This window comes from Morone saxatilis, unplaced genomic scaffold, assembly GCF_004916995.1.
Source record: "Morone saxatilis isolate NCDOM2014 unplaced genomic scaffold, NCSU_SB_2.0 Contig0, whole genome shotgun sequence".
NCBI classification, from domain to species: Eukaryota; Metazoa; Chordata; class Actinopteri; family Moronidae; genus Morone; species Morone saxatilis.
In genome coordinates this window covers 8,729,263-8,744,758 of record NW_023339650.1, presented here as the reverse complement: position 1 = coordinate 8,744,758, position 15,496 = coordinate 8,729,263, and the positions used below count along the sequence as shown (strand labels likewise).

At 38.8% G+C, this 15,496-nt stretch overlaps 2 protein-coding genes across 3 annotated transcripts; both read left to right on the top strand.

The window, feature by feature from the left end:
- Nucleotides 1–226: 226 nt before the first annotated feature.
- Nucleotides 227–3,074, top strand: LOC118325405 (probable G-protein coupled receptor 141). The gene is made up of 2 exons (XM_035658120.1): nt 227–533; nt 1,183–3,074. The coding sequence occupies exon 2, from the start codon at nt 1,183–1,185 to the stop codon at nt 2,077–2,079; it is 897 nt and encodes a 298-aa protein (XP_035514013.1). The 5' UTR covers nt 227–533; the 3' UTR covers nt 2,080–3,074.
- A 250-nt stretch (nt 3,075–3,324) lies between these two features.
- hnf4g (hepatocyte nuclear factor 4, gamma) lies at nt 3,325–15,183 on the top strand. 2 transcript variants are annotated; one of them, XM_035654357.1, is made up of 11 exons: nt 3,325–3,524; nt 8,342–8,507; nt 8,793–8,887; nt 9,612–9,718; nt 9,848–9,997; nt 10,369–10,456; nt 10,892–11,044; nt 11,732–11,781; nt 12,009–12,195; nt 13,343–13,462; nt 13,956–15,183. In XM_035654357.1, exons 1-11 carry the CDS (start codon nt 3,494–3,496, stop codon nt 14,075–14,077), a joined length of 1,269 nt encoding a protein of 422 aa, XP_035510250.1. In that variant the 5' UTR covers nt 3,325–3,493; the 3' UTR covers nt 14,078–15,183. The 2 variants fall into 2 exon arrangements, with proteins under 2 accessions (XP_035510250.1, XP_035510177.1); XM_035654284.1 differs by lacking the exon at nt 3,325–3,524 and adding an exon at nt 6,546–6,947.
- Nucleotides 15,184–15,496: the final 313 nt, after the last annotated feature.

Below are 15,496 nucleotides of genomic sequence, written 5' to 3'. Positions count from 1 at the left end.
AGGTGTACTACAGGCTTTATACTGTATATGTGCACTCAGGCAAACTTCTTTTTAACTCCAGTTTCCTCTATTCCACTAATCAATTAAAATAAAAGACGTATAGAGGTTTGACGGAGAAGGAGGAAGCAACCAGCCCTGTGGTTGTGCTACCATGTGTGTGTAATAACCTCCTGTTTCTGACAGAGCACAAACACACACACACACACACACACACACAGAACTCACACAGTATGCAAAACTGGACGTGGTTTTCTGACAAGACAACATAACACACACACCCTGAAACAGTTCATTTACATAACCATAACTCCGACAAAAGGTTGACAGGCATTACACTTGAACACATATACAGCATATACGCACATGCAACCGGGCACACACACACACACATTCTTTTCTCGGACACAGAGCTTTTCCTACGCGTGCCTAACAGTTGCTTGCTGGATATAATGTGATGAGGACATACCCATCCTTTAATGTCTTATTTTCACCCACAAGAGCACTCGGCAGCCAGTTCCTCTTAGAACCAAAAGGTACGTAAATCTACTTGTAAACTCTGGTTTTGACTTTATGCTAATTTATTATGTAGTTTCCATTGCAGCTGTTGTCCTCTTGGTAACAATTAAACTTAAACTGTGAGCAATAGCTTTACTTTCTAAATTTAATATTTAAATGTTGTAATGTTTCATTGTAGTTTGTTTTAGTTCTGTTTCCTGTTAAACCGATATGTAAAATTGTAACTACTTGAAGATATGCAAGACGTGTGCATGTCAGAATAAATTTATATACTGTAGTTAGTGTCTAGATCTGTAGACAAATATGAGAGACATAATGTCAGTAAATCAGTAAAAGTATGTAAATATAATGTGGGGTTGGGTCTCTGTCTTTTCCTTATTTCTGTTGCTGTTTTTAAAAAGTGAAGTCAGTTTTAATTATATCATAAAGTTGTCTTAAGGGGCTTTACAGTCTGTACAACCTATGACAGCCTCTATGAACCCCCCACCAAAAAAAACTCCCCCTAAAACCCTTTAATAATAAAAGAAATTGAAAGAATAATACGCCCTTTTTTGATCTATTCCTCCATTACTATTTCTAATTCTTCAACTAACTCAGTCCATTTCTCCCCTTTTCTCTCTCTTGTATCTGATGTGCATTCCTTCCTCCCTGTCTTCTTTATTTAAGATGTCAGACACCAACTCCTCCTCAACAAATACTAATACTGATGAGTACAACACAGTCCTCCTTTCCATCTACTCTGTGGTTCTGTTCAGCGGGACCATCAGCCTCAGCCTGATAATGCGCATCATGAAGTCCAGCTCAACATCCATCACTTCTATCGCTGTACTCAACCTCATCTTCACCCACTTCATCTTCCTTCTCACAGTGCCCTTCAGGATTTACTATTATGCGACAAGTAACTGGAACCTGGGCTTCGGGTGGTGTAAAGTGGTCAGCAGCATGATCCACATCCACATGTACATGTCTTTTATCTTCTATGTTATCATCCTCATCACACGCCTGATGATGTTCTACCACAAACCTGAGCAGGAGGCCTCCTTCCAGAGGATTCATGCATTCCTTATCAGTGCTGTGGTGTGGATGGTGGTGCTTGTTGTGTTCCCTTGCATTATCATTTTGTCCTACGGCAAAAACATTGAAAACTCGGGCACAAACAATAGCACGAACAATAACAAATGCTTCCACTTTGGCAAAAACATAAAAAACCAGTCTATTGCCATAGTGTTCAATTACATCATAAGCACAGTGATCATAGTGGTGGCCATCGTGCTGACAGCCCTCCAAGCCAATGTCCTGAGGGTTTTATACAGGAAGCATCATCAGGGATGCACCTCTCAGCAAGACTTCGGGGCTCAGCTGAAGAGTCTTTGCTTTGCCCTCATCATGGTGATCTGCTTCATTCCCTACCACTTGTTCCGGCTGCATTACTTAGAACACGTAGAAGACCTGCAGAGTGCCAATGAAGTATTCCTGAGTTTGACCACTTTTAACTGTTTGGACATGCTCACGTTCTTGGGGAGGAGAACTTGTTACATGTGCTTCCCCAGAAAGCCTATTTGAAAACTGTTAATATGATGTGTGTGAGGGGGTCAAGAGATTTAATTTGCTTCATTTTGTAACTTCATTTTACTGTTCTTCATTGCCTTGTCGAAGTTTTTAATAAGAAAATTGCTTATGTGCATCTCCACAAAAATGGACAATAGAATGTAACAAATATTCAAAAGCACATATTAGCAATTATTAAAATCAATTTGACTAAATTAAGAAAACATAAAAACACACAAAAAAAGGATTGTTGAAACATATACGTCGCAGGAGCTACAATACAATTTAAAAAGAAAGAGTGTGATGGGTCAGCCATAATTTTCTGTGCCTGGTGTTTGATGCATGTAGGGAGGATAAGGAATGAAGGCACCAGTTATCTATCAAAGATGCTATACGAACAACCATGTCATACTTTCTCCTCTCATGCACAGTATAGTTGCATTAGCATCAACTGTGTAGATGTGAATGTTTGCTTCTACAGTCACACAGAATGTTTTCGACTTGGACGCAAAAAAATTAAGCATCAAATGTTTTTTAGATGGTGGCTGTAGTGGTGGTGTTGGGCAGATGTACTATGCTTGGCTTAGTTATTTGTACCTCTGTTGCGTCATCTCCATTTTTTTTTTTATGTGAACGTGTTACTTTTAAGAACTGAACCTTGGATGTTAGAGTTATGTGGTATGTGTCTTAACAAGCAGACTACTGATGCACCCCTTAAACTGTGTTGCTACTGATCAAACTACTAAAAGAATCTGACAGGAGTGGAAACTGTCCTTTGCTTTTGACTGAAAATGAATGAACTCTTGCCACCTGCTGGTCTTTGTATAGACTACAGGCTTAAAGCTTAAAATTTGTAAAGCTAGATTATGCCATTGATTGTTAGGTTCTCTCATTTTGCATGTGACTTCATGTGAATGACATGTGAGTGTAAATGAAAAAATCTACATATTTCACTATATTTGCTAACACTTAAACCCTGTGTACATAGCTGTAGTGTTCAGACTAACAAGAGAAATAAATGTCTAAAATCGTTACTTTTTCACCATTATTTTGTGAAACATTACCTCAAACCTCCTGGATCTCTTACCTTCTGCCCTCAGAGGTGATGTTAGAGGCCCTGGCTGACATACACACTTGCACACAAACACACACACCTGGTGATCCTTTTCCTTTTGGTTTTTATGGCGCTTGGGTTACTGTTTAACATCCCCACCCTACTTTAAGTTTGTTTAGTAAATCGATCTAATGACAGGGCTATGGTGGCGCCATCCAATGTGTCGCTCCATGAATTATAGGCTGCTCAGCTCTCCAACCTTCCCTTTTTATGTTGTCGAACACCTTTAGCATTTTCCCATTCTTAGTGTCACTTAGACTAATGTTGCACTGAGCTGGCTGCTCACTACCGGAGTACAACAGTGCACCTGGATAAATGCACATCCTAGACGGAAACAGAAACACAGGTAAGTCCAACTCCTGTGAAGTATATTGTCACTGAAATGCAAACTATCCACATTGCCAGTAAGAATTATAATGTATGCTTTTGTGGAGGTAGTAAAGCTTACCTTTAGCAGTTTCTCAAGGAAGTGTGATAACATGTTCTGCTAAATCACGTGATTTTGTATTTTTGTGGTAATATGGCAGCAATCCTCATTTACACACACTTCAATTGCTGCTGTATGTCCTGTTACCAAAGCTGCTGTACTTTTTAATTGTAGAATATACATATGCAGTATGTGGCTGTCCAAGCCTGCTAGAATATCTGTTTCATTTTGTCCAGTATATTTAATGACAGTGTTCTCACTTCTCTGTCTGCAGACAGCGTTTTATCAAAGCAGATAAGATAGACCCACTTTGTCACGCATGCTGTGCAGTAAAGATCATGTGATAACCTGTTTCGTCTGTACAAGTACGTAATCTCTAGCAAGAGCATATTGCAAAGCCGGAAGATGGTAATACAGTCACATTGTGTTTTTCTCCTCTTAAAGTGATTGTATTTAGCTGCAGTTGGAAACTGACATCCCCCAGGCATCTATTTTTTTTGACAAAAACTCAAGCCAAACCATTAGATATGCACAACGTGGACACAATGATAAGTAAACCTACTTCTGTAAAGGTTGCAATGAAGAGTTGTCAGATTAGTTAATTGATTTTTGAGGCTGCTGTGTGTGTTGTTGTATTGGACTGCCCTAAATTCTGCAGGTGTTTGGGTACAGCCTGTATAAACTGAATATTATTGACCAAACTAGCCTTCAGACTTTTCACTTGGTGGTGATATTAACAGGAAGAACAGAAGAGTGTGACACTCATTTAACACCCTCAGGGACCTTGGGTTCACAAGAAAAATGTTGTGACATTTTGTGAAATGAACAAACGTGTTGCTGAAGTGTTGTTGACTAGTTACATTATCACAAATCCAGTATCATAGCATAACATGGCAATGAATAAAAAGCAAATATGCAGTTAAAGCCGATCCTTCAGAAGAGTTTTAAGAGTGAATAATATTTAACTGAACCTTTTTTTTTGTTTTTTTTAGTTTTTATTATTTCCCAGGTATCAGGAAGTAGTGGTTTACTAGAGTCAGTTGGCTGGCTGATCATCGTCTGTGACTATTAAAACCTCTAAGCTAAACAGAGGCGACAGTATTATGGCCAGTTCACACAGAGATAGCCTCTTTGCACTGGGTTTTATGGCATCAAAGAGCATTTGGTTGCTGGGTGGATGCAAGGTTTCTGAGTTACGTCCTGCTTGGTTTTCAGCTGAAGAAGTCATAATGGCTTTTATTACTTTAAGTATTTCTATGAATGTGTAAATCATATGTTTTTATGTATTTATTAACGATTAAAGCATCATTACACTAATAAACACTTGAATTCCTAGGCTTGTTGTCCTTGCACTTAACAGTCAAGGGTGAGGGTAAAGAGAGCCTTGAATAAAATAATATTCTGGATTTTATTTTATCTGTATGTAAAGTGCAACGAGTCTTGCTTTCTGTGTGTATGCTTAAGCTATTTATACCACACGATAGCCTCTTGGATATCTACCCACTTATTTGCAGTATATTTGCAGAATGTAAGAATAGGAGGAGTAAAGTGTACACTCATTCAGTCAGTCCTTTTGAGTGTTTGGTGATTGTGAATGTGAGAATGTGATTGTAAAGAGTAAATTCTTCCTCACTCTCCACAAACCTGATGAGTCAGGAGGCCTGACCTCACCCCCTGGTTAAAATGTAATCTCTCTCTCTCTCTCTCTCTCTCTCTCTCTCTCTCCCAGAGACAGGAGTCTCTGTCTCTCAATCCCTGCATTTCAGCCATTAATTAATATGTCTGTTATTACCCTGTGACTGGATACTAATTGCTCCTTCTCTTCATGCCCAATAAACAATCTGTGATAATGTGCATTCTGATGTACTGTGCCTATAGTGACAATGTATTACAACTTTAGTGGCTCATATGTACTGTAGGTGCTTTTCTGACTGGCCCTCTCATAGGGCATCAAATCTCCCATAATACAGCCTCTTATCATTTACAGCCTTGCCTAACACAATGCCCCACACTGATTACCTTTAAGCTACACAATAAGATTTAGTGCAATGAAATCCCCAATGAGAAATAAGTGGGTTGGGACATTATAACTGGTTTATGGTAGTTAATCAGAGTGTGTTTACCACATTCCTGTCCTGAAAGAGGAGACAACTTGCTGACATTTTTTTATTTTCACTTTTGATGTCCCCTGCCTCTCCTAACATGCATTTCTCGAGGGAATTTGCATTGTGTTTTTCTCCTCTGATGCACTACAATAAGAGAGCTAAGTGTGCTAAGTGTGAGAACTGTAAAATTGTGTTAATGCTGCTACTCAGGCAGTTTCCTGTTCTCCATACCGGCTCATCAGGATGTGTCAAGTGTATCACCCTGTCAGATCTCGGTTCTAAAATTAAACCCACAACAAATGATTTCAGAATCGCGCCCTGGGCAATTTAAATATTCCATTAATAAACCAAAAATACAAGTAAAAACAGTGAAGTTTCAACGGCAGTGGGGTCAGTGAGATTAATGGTTACTTTGAGATATTTACAGTAGTACTGTATATGGTCAGTTAATTTATAAATGCGTAGAATAAGTTTATCAACAGAGGGTTGGATGTAAACTTAAGGAGTGTGTATGTAGAAGAGTTAACAGAAGTTATCTGTATTTTCCACTTCACTTTGTGTCTTTATAGATTATATCTGCTGAGGTGGTTGTGCTTTTACTCCACTATTGATTAGATAAGGAAGCCTGGGAAGGACATACACACACACACACACATTCATAAATGTATGTGTCTGTAAGAAAAAAACAAACCTTCTTGTTCATGCAGATACACACATAGAAGCTCACCAGCATGCACATAAAGTGCAAGTTGTCCTCGAAAATCTAAGGGAAATCTGTCTCTTAGTTAAAAAGAAGAGGTAGGGGAAAAAAGAGGCAGAGGGGGAGAAGGGAAATATCTCCTTCACCACTATCTATCCATCCCTGTGATAAGTGCGAAGGAGAAGGACAGATAAGTAATGTGCAATAAGGTGAGAAGTTTTACCACAGCTCCTCCCCTCTCCTTGTTCCTGGCCCAGTCAGATGAGATTATAAATCTTTTATGCCAGGGATCTCCCTTGTCATGTCTGTAAGAATTAGATGAAGTAGAGACTGGCAGATAGGGAAAAACAGAAAGAGTAAACTGGGAGAAGAGAACAAGGTGTGAGGAAGGCCGAGTTGAAACGGGAATGAAGTGTCCTCCTGCTCCTCAGAGTAAGTCTCTGTTAGACATGGAAGTAGCCAACTATTGTGAAGGCCTGGATCCCTCATACAGCACATTGGGCTTTGAGAATGCAGAGGTACTCTATGGAGGAGGAGGTAAGTGCGTGTGGATGTAGCCACTTACACACACATGCAAACACAAACAGAAAAACCCATGTATAAACATATGCAAATATTAATTGAAGCACAAAACATCGTTTTTTTAGCATGCAAGACAAGATAAAACAGATACATATACACACTCCATCTCTTTACAAGCACTAATGGATACATGGACTGATAAGCAGCCCACTCACACCTTTCAAAAAAAATAGTGGAAACATGCACAATGGCTTAATATGAACAGAGAAATGAGAGCAGTCTTGTATTGTGTATCTGATAAATCTGTAGCCTCTTGAGTAACATGATCTGTATCTGTTAAGATTGGTTTGCAATAGGTCATATACCACAGAACTTGGGGGAGGTGTGTGTTAGTCTGTAAGGCTAGAAATATACTGATGAAGTGAAGTGAGACTAGCTGTAGGCAAATGAGTTGCTATTTGCAGAAGAGGAAATTGGGTTACTTTATACATAGCATGCACTGTATGCGTAAATGAAGTGCTGGGGAAACTCATGACATTTTAATGTTGGCCAATGGTGCATGTATCCACTTGTCTGTAAACACTGATTGTGGGGAAATGAGTGCTACTTGCCTGTTGCTTGCATATCGATATGTATGTGGAAATCTGTGGATGTGAAGGAAAGAAAAGGGCTGGGTCGGGGTTGTAAAAGCATGAAATCAGAATGTTAATAAAACTGTTTAGGCAGGAATTGCAGTTAAGTGTCATAAAGACTTTTTTTATTGAAGAGCAAGCACGCAGCTCAGTGATACACTGATGTCACCTCAGCATGTGGAAAGAAAGTTAGTCGAACACTGACTCATCTCGCCTTGCTTGGTGTGGGACTGAAAGAGAGGGGGCTTTGACTGAACAATAAATATGAATATGCATATGATGATGATGATGATGATGATGATGATGATGATTGTGGTTTTGATCAACGATGCTGCTGCTGCTGCTGCTGCTGCTGATTATGATATCATTTTGATGACAAAGAGGAGATAAAAATAAAGATTTCAGCAGTAATGTTTAAATAACTAGCGGTTGAACTGCCATGTATTCTTTTGCCTTATTTATGTTTTGACTTTGCGGTTATACAAACCCCAATAAACTCTGTTTACATAGTAATACTATAGAATACGGTAAAATGTTATAATCACATAGAAATTCATTACATAAAATTCTAGGGACTTCAAATAGATGCAATAGTGTAGTGGACGGTCAGCACTGTGGTTCCATCATTAAACCACACTGAACTATTTCTAGATGTGGTCTGGATTGCATTTGTGTCTATGCCAATGTAAGTAATATACAGATGCATAAGCTTGTGTCTGTGCACTTATGGGCATATGCATGCATATTTACCTGTGTGAGTGCTGTTGTGTGTTTCAGATAACATGCCAACCGAGTCAAGCCTGCCCGGTCCAGACGGGGTCAGCAGTAACTGTGCCATCTGTGGAGACAAAGCCACAGGGAAACACTATGGAGCCTCCAGCTGTGACGGCTGTAAAGGCTTCTTCAGACGCTCCATACGCAAGAGCCACGTCTACACCTGCCGGTACAGATAGAACATACTGTGTGAGCACACATAGAGCACAGCACCCCTAAAATTATTCCACACTCACATTATGCGTAACACAACCAGTATGAACATGCATCTTGTATGTGTGCACCTTTATGATTGTGTGCAGATATCTAAATAGAGCTCTTAAAGTTTTGATAGGTGGCTTTTCAGCATAGTCACCATGTCATTTCAATTCACATTAACTCATGTTTTGTTGCAGTACACTGTGTCGTCATGTCACGCTCTGTAAAGCTTATATCATTGTATGTTTGTACGCAGGTTCAGCAGACAGTGCATTGTGGATAAAGATAAGAGGAACCAGTGTCGTTTCTGCAGACTTAACAAATGCTTCAGGGCTGGCATGAAAAAAGAAGGTAATGAAACCTCCCTTCTACCCCCTGGACATGAGAGAAAACAGAGAGCACTAAATAGTTAATTTTTTCTTCCATTTTGAAACTCAACTAAAAGGGAGTCTTTTGGTGGATATCTTGTTATTTTTTGTACAGACAACCTGATTTTCACTGCATATCATCAGTAGTGTATGTATACATGTTTTATCTTTTATTGTTCCCATAGAGACAAGGTATAGACTTAAAACTATTAGCACTAAAGGAAAGACTGTCCTCAGAGAATCTGAAAGCTGCTTTAAGATGGTTGAAATTGGCTCAGTCATAAAATAAGTGATTACTTAGTGTGTGTGTGTGTATTTATGAGGGGTATAACCTTGGCACAAAGTTTTATGACACCTAATCATGTGTTATTCAAACATGTTGTTCTGGATTGCAACTGGTTAACGTTTGACTCCTCTTGCTGATGCCAGCCTGTATAGCTATTTTCCTAAATATTAACTGCCCTAGTGTCTGCTGTCATTGTTTGCATTTAGGATTTCTTTTCTATCCCAACCCTCAACACTCGTGACAACCAACACATTCTTGAAAACTATAAACCAGGAAAGAATAGACATATTCCCATTTAAAAGTTATTGAAGTTTTAGTAAATTAAAGGAAGCGCTATATCTTCCTTGTTCTTTCTCTTCTTCTTTCTTTGTCTTTCCATTTTGCACACACACAGTAACTTGACCTGTCTGGTATACTTTAGCGGTACAGAACGAGAGAGATCGGATCAGCTCCCGAAGAAATATCCCTGACTCCCAAGACTTGCCACCTATCACTATTTTGGCCCAAGCAGAATCACTGTCCCAACAGGTGACAATTTTCCATGTGAATTTCCTACTGATGTATGGCTGTATGTGACCTGATGTGAGCTGATAACAAATGCACAAGGAAATAAACAGATTTTAACCCAGTAAATTCTTATTTTCTGTTTCCCTCCAGATCACTGTTCCACTTGGAATAGCAGACATATCAGAGCAGAAGTCAGCCACTGCTGGGGATGTCTGTGATTCTATGAGACAGCAGTTATTGGTGTTGGTGGAATGGGCCAAATATATTCCTGCCTTTGGAGAACTGCCACTGGATGACCAGGTAACAGGACTGTGATGCATGATGGGTAATCTGTAATTATTCTAAGGCTGTCATTCTGATGCAAATTTGTATATCATGTTTGTTAGAAGATTTTAAAATGCTGTCTTTATTGGTTGTGTTTAGCTTGTGTGAGTGTGCTGCTGTTCTAAAAAGTCCTTATTCTGTCAATGCACTTTCACTTTGGATAGAATAAAGATCCTCTTTAATCAGCAAATTGCACTTGCAGGTGAGAGAAGATTTGGAGCAATGATTGTGTGTTACTACAGTCTGGCTCTTGTGTGATGTATGTAAGGACAAAAGGTGATGCATTGCTGCATTGTTTGTGTTCTTTGTTTAACTTTGTCTCTCACTGTGTGCGTGTTTGTCTCCAGGTGAGCTTGCTCAGGGCTCATGCAGGTGAACACCTCTTGCTTGGGGTTGCCAAAAGGTCAATGCCATTCAAGGACTTCCTGCTTTTAGGTACAAACTGACCACTAGAACGGCATCTTATTTATATGTTGTGCAATAATGTGGTTCAGCACTGAAGTGTGAAGACTGATCAAATGTTGTGCTAGCTGAGAATGATTAACTAAAACATTCTGTTTCTTTGTGACTTCAAAATTTGTCCCTTGTAAACAGCATTACTCATTAGTAGGGATTATATCAACATCATACTGTATGCAGATCTGTCAACTGCATACACCAAAGCACACACACACATATTTTGCATTTCTATACTTCAGGGCATTCCACACACACCTACAAAACTCTATAATCCAACTTATCTTTCTCTCAAGGTTAAAAGTATAAAGTATTCCCTTTACCCTTCACCAGCACTCCATCCCATACATACACAGCCACTCCCTGTCAATTTGTCTCAACAAAACCACTGACCAAAACTCTCTCGGTCTGCAGGTAATGGCTATGTGATCCACAGGAACAGTCCTGAACCCGAGATCTGTCGGGTAGCTAACAGAGTGCTGGACGAGCTGGTCCAGCCCTTCCAGGATATTCAAATAGATGACAACGAGTATGCAGCGCTCAAGGCCATTGTCTTCTTTGATCCAGGTAATAAAAAAGCAATGCTTAGTACTTTTAGCCATCAGAAGTTTTTTCACCAACTATTCTCTCAATATGTAATTGAATGTATTTATATGTATAATGCATTCATAGAGAACCAGATCAATATTGATGTAGGTTACTGAAACTACCTGAGCAAGATGAGAATAAGATTGTGTAAATTGTCATTAGTAATAACCTTGGCACCGTCAATCATGTGTTATAATGTGCTGACAGGGGTTGCTATTGTATAATGGAGGATCATAAAAGCTAATACATTGTTTCCAAGTAGGTAATATATAAAAAAAGAGAGCATTAAAGCCAGAAAAACAGATTGGAAAAGATTAAAAATACCCATTGCCGTTTTTGTCCAGATCCCTCTTTTCCCAACCAATCCCATCCATCTGGTTACATTTCCCCTCAAAGTTAAGTCCCAATCCCTCCATTGCTTTTTTATGTCTCCTTGGCCTAGTGTGACCACAATCCCTGCCCCCATCTTGTGTTACCTGCCCCCCTTTTCTCTTCCCTTCACTAAATCCCCTCATTTTGCCTTCATGCCCCAGTTTGACCATAATCATTCCATCAATTCCACTCATATCCTCAATTCCATCCCCGATCTTTCTGTTTTTTTTCCTCACCTTCCTGTCCTTCAATCCCTTTCTCCAACCCTTCCACGCTTTGCTTCCCACTCTGCAGATGCAAAGTCTTTGCGGGACCCATCAAAGATCAAAACCATGCGTCTGCAGGTAGGTCAAGCATTTGTCTTTGTAGCTTATAGCAGAGTCTTTTCTCTATTATACTTTATTTCCAATTAAAGTTAAGGAAGAGCATCTAAGTCTTGGTTTTTTTAAACAGCCTGTGTATTGACATGACATTTCATTTAGCATTTTTAAACATTTGTACAAAATATCTGTTAAAGGATAATCGCAGTTTGCTTACACTGATGGTGTCTTGGCCTTGTGTGTGTGTGCAGGTCCAGATGAGTCTGGAAGACTACATTAATGACCGTCAGTACGACTCCAGGGGTCGTTTTGGAGAGCTGTTACTCCTGCTGCCCACCCTGCAGAGCATCACCTGGCAGATGATCGAACAGCTTCAGTTCATTAAGCTCTGTGGCCTCGCCAAGATAGACAACCTGCTGCAGGAGATGCTGCTGGGAGGTGAGACGGAGCCCATGTCTGTGCTTGTAAACCTGCAGACAGAAAAATAGGGTGACCTTCAGCAAGACCACCAAATGCTCCAATGGAGCTCCTGTATGAAGCAATGTAAAACAAAAACATCAGCAAAGTTTTCCTTGAGATATACAATTGGTAAAAAAAGTTAGGGATTTTGCAGAAAGATGCTATAACTCCATATATATATTAGGCAAAGCCAAAATAGACAACTCTGCTACATGAGATACCGCCAGGTGCAAACAAATCTAAATGCGTATAAATAAGGAAGTCTGTAGTTAAAGGTAGAATGCATAAAACATTTTTTTAAGCAGGGCCATGACAGAAGACTCAAGCACAAAATGAGGCATGGAAATAAGTCATCCCCAAAAATGTCTTCCATTTTTCACCATAAACTACTCCTGAATATGACAACCTGACTTAGAAGACTGTGTACAGAAAGAGCAGTGTGTGTTTTATTTTTCAGCATCCTGTAGGAATGTGGGACTAACAAAAGAACTGCTTTTCAAATATTGGTGACATGATATTATATTTAGTAATGTGAATGTGCAACTTTTTAACAGACAGTATGGGCTACTTAACAGTTTGAAACCAAAAAACAAGCTAACAAAACCAAACAGTTAAGAAAATTAAATTACATGATGTCTCTCTACATACAAAGAAATTAAGGGTTATTTGCATTTTTGACACATTAGATTGTGAGTCAAGTTATGAAGGCTTGACTCAATTACTATAAAACATGCACACATATAAATGCACTTTTGAAGGCACGGACTGAAAAACAAATCTGCATACATTTGTAAAACTCGACTCACTCAATTAATTAAAATCTCCAAAACAAAGATTTATTCGAGCACTATTGAAAAAACGTATGCAAAGTGAACTACCCATTCCTTTTTCTGGACTAATGAGGGCTTGTTAGGTGAAATGCCACCATGGGCGAGACGAAATCTGTGTTTTGGAGGATTTCATTAAGTGTGTGAGCCCTTAAATGTCACCTGATTAAATAACATATTTCTAGTTGAGATGCAGAAAAACATCTGCTGTAACTGTATAACAACAACTTGCTGTCAGTTGGTTACAACTCCGGCACTAGTCCATGGTTGGTTAATGAGCTGCTGTGTTATGTGTTCAGGTCTTACATCAGAGCCCACACACCTGCACCACCCAGCACACACCCAGCTGGCCCAGGACCCTCTGACTGGACACACACTGGTCATCAGCACCATGCCTGTCACTCACGCTCCCCTGATAGGTAAGAGCCATATGCTCTCGACAACTGTGAGACATGAATACGTATAAACACACGAACCCCTCTCAGAAACCCTCTGACACACACACACACACACACAAATACACATAAATATCAAATTGAAGTAGATGTACAATTTGTACTGTGTGCCAGATGTGTTTCCATTAACTTTGCTGAAACTAATAAATAAGCATCCTGAATATGAATAGAATCCATTAAAGTATAACATTTGCAAGAATTGATGAGCATTGACCATATTGTATGCTTTCATTTAAAAATAAAAAATGCATTTGGCAATATTACACCACCTAATGGCCACAGAACATTTATGGGAACTGTATCTATAAAGCAGCTGTAGATGTAACATTCCTGTGGGCCACATACATTTTAAAGATCACATCTATATATAACATTATATATAACTTTTTTTTTCCACACAAAACATTTTAATTTGCAGAAGAAAAAAAGTAAAATGTCTCTCCCTCTCTTCCCGTAGCCTCTCCAGACACTCCCATCCCATCGCCCCCTCAAGGTCCTGCCCCAGAGAAGTACAAACACTTTCCCCAGCCACTTTGTCCTCCAGCCAGTCCCTCGCCTTCCGCACAGAACGATTCCTGACTTCTCCCTGCACTCTGTCAAAGGAGCTGGCACAGGATCAGTTTCCTTGTACCCTAAATATCATCCCAGTCATGTTATAAAAATTATGAAAGCGATCCCTGTTCAGTGTCTGTGGTTAGACTTCACCCTGCTTCTTCCCCTTGTGACTCCCGGTGGGGTTGCAATAACTAAGACATAATTAAAGCTGCTATGTGCAGCACTTTTGAACTTCAGTGTGTAACTTCAAATTCAGTGAACTAATGACACAGCAAACTAGGACTTAACAAAACATGCTGTGCATTTTTGTGGTCAGCTAAAACAAATATACTGGTTTTCAACTCAGGCACTAGCTCCAAGACATGATGCCAATTCAAATGTAAAACAAGATATTAGTCTTTCATTTTTTTGTAAAATATGCCATATTAAACCTTTGTATTGTTTTGAATTCTAGATTTTATTGACTAATCTCTTGCTTGAATGAGCATACTATGCAGAAAATGGCCTCCATCCTTCTTCTTCTGTGTGTGCAAATGTACAAAATACCATCTAATTACAACTTGCAAAGGTGACGGTAAGAATTGGAAAAACTCATGGCTTATCAGAACAGAAATAAATGTGTAATTTGTTTATACAGTATGCATCATCACACCTGTAAACTGACCTGAGGTTAGTTATTGTGTTCTAAAGAACTTCAGAAATATTGTTGCTGATTTTCAAGATTCAGATTTTTTTACCTGAGGGTCCAGTGTGTAACATTTAAGAGGATCTATTATGCTTTCATTCCCATTTGTTAAATTAGCTGCAATCTGCAACTTCACCACTAGATGTCACTAAATCCTACATAGTGGTCCTGAATATACATGCATTCAGCATCTAAAACATAGTGTAATGGGGTACAATAGTTTGTGACCAAGATCAACATGATAATAATAATACTATTTAAATATATCTTGTAAATGTATCATGTTAAATGCAAAAAGGAATGTGGATAAATTGTAATATTTTAATAACTTACTGGGTACAGTCAGTTAGATGACAGCTAATATTTGGATCATCAATTTTAAATTGTTTTGCTTTATCCAACTTAAACTAAAAAACTAAAATCAACTGTGTATTTTTTATTTTGGTTTGTGTTGATATTGTGTACATTTCCAATTTTTTTAACAGTGATACTGATTAAAATACTATTCTGAATATTTTTGGAGAATTTTATTTGGAATTATTTGATTGTGGATTAAAAATGCATAACAAACATACAGTGAGCAACTCACAAAAGTCACAATGTGGTATAGCGCACTACCACCCTCTTCCTGTCTTAAGAGGAAATGCAACAAAGTACCAAATGTAAATGAACTACTTATTGTACTAAATGATGTATATGTATCAGTACATCGTGTGAAATAAGTAGCCATTTATTCATTCATTCATTTTCACAAGAGA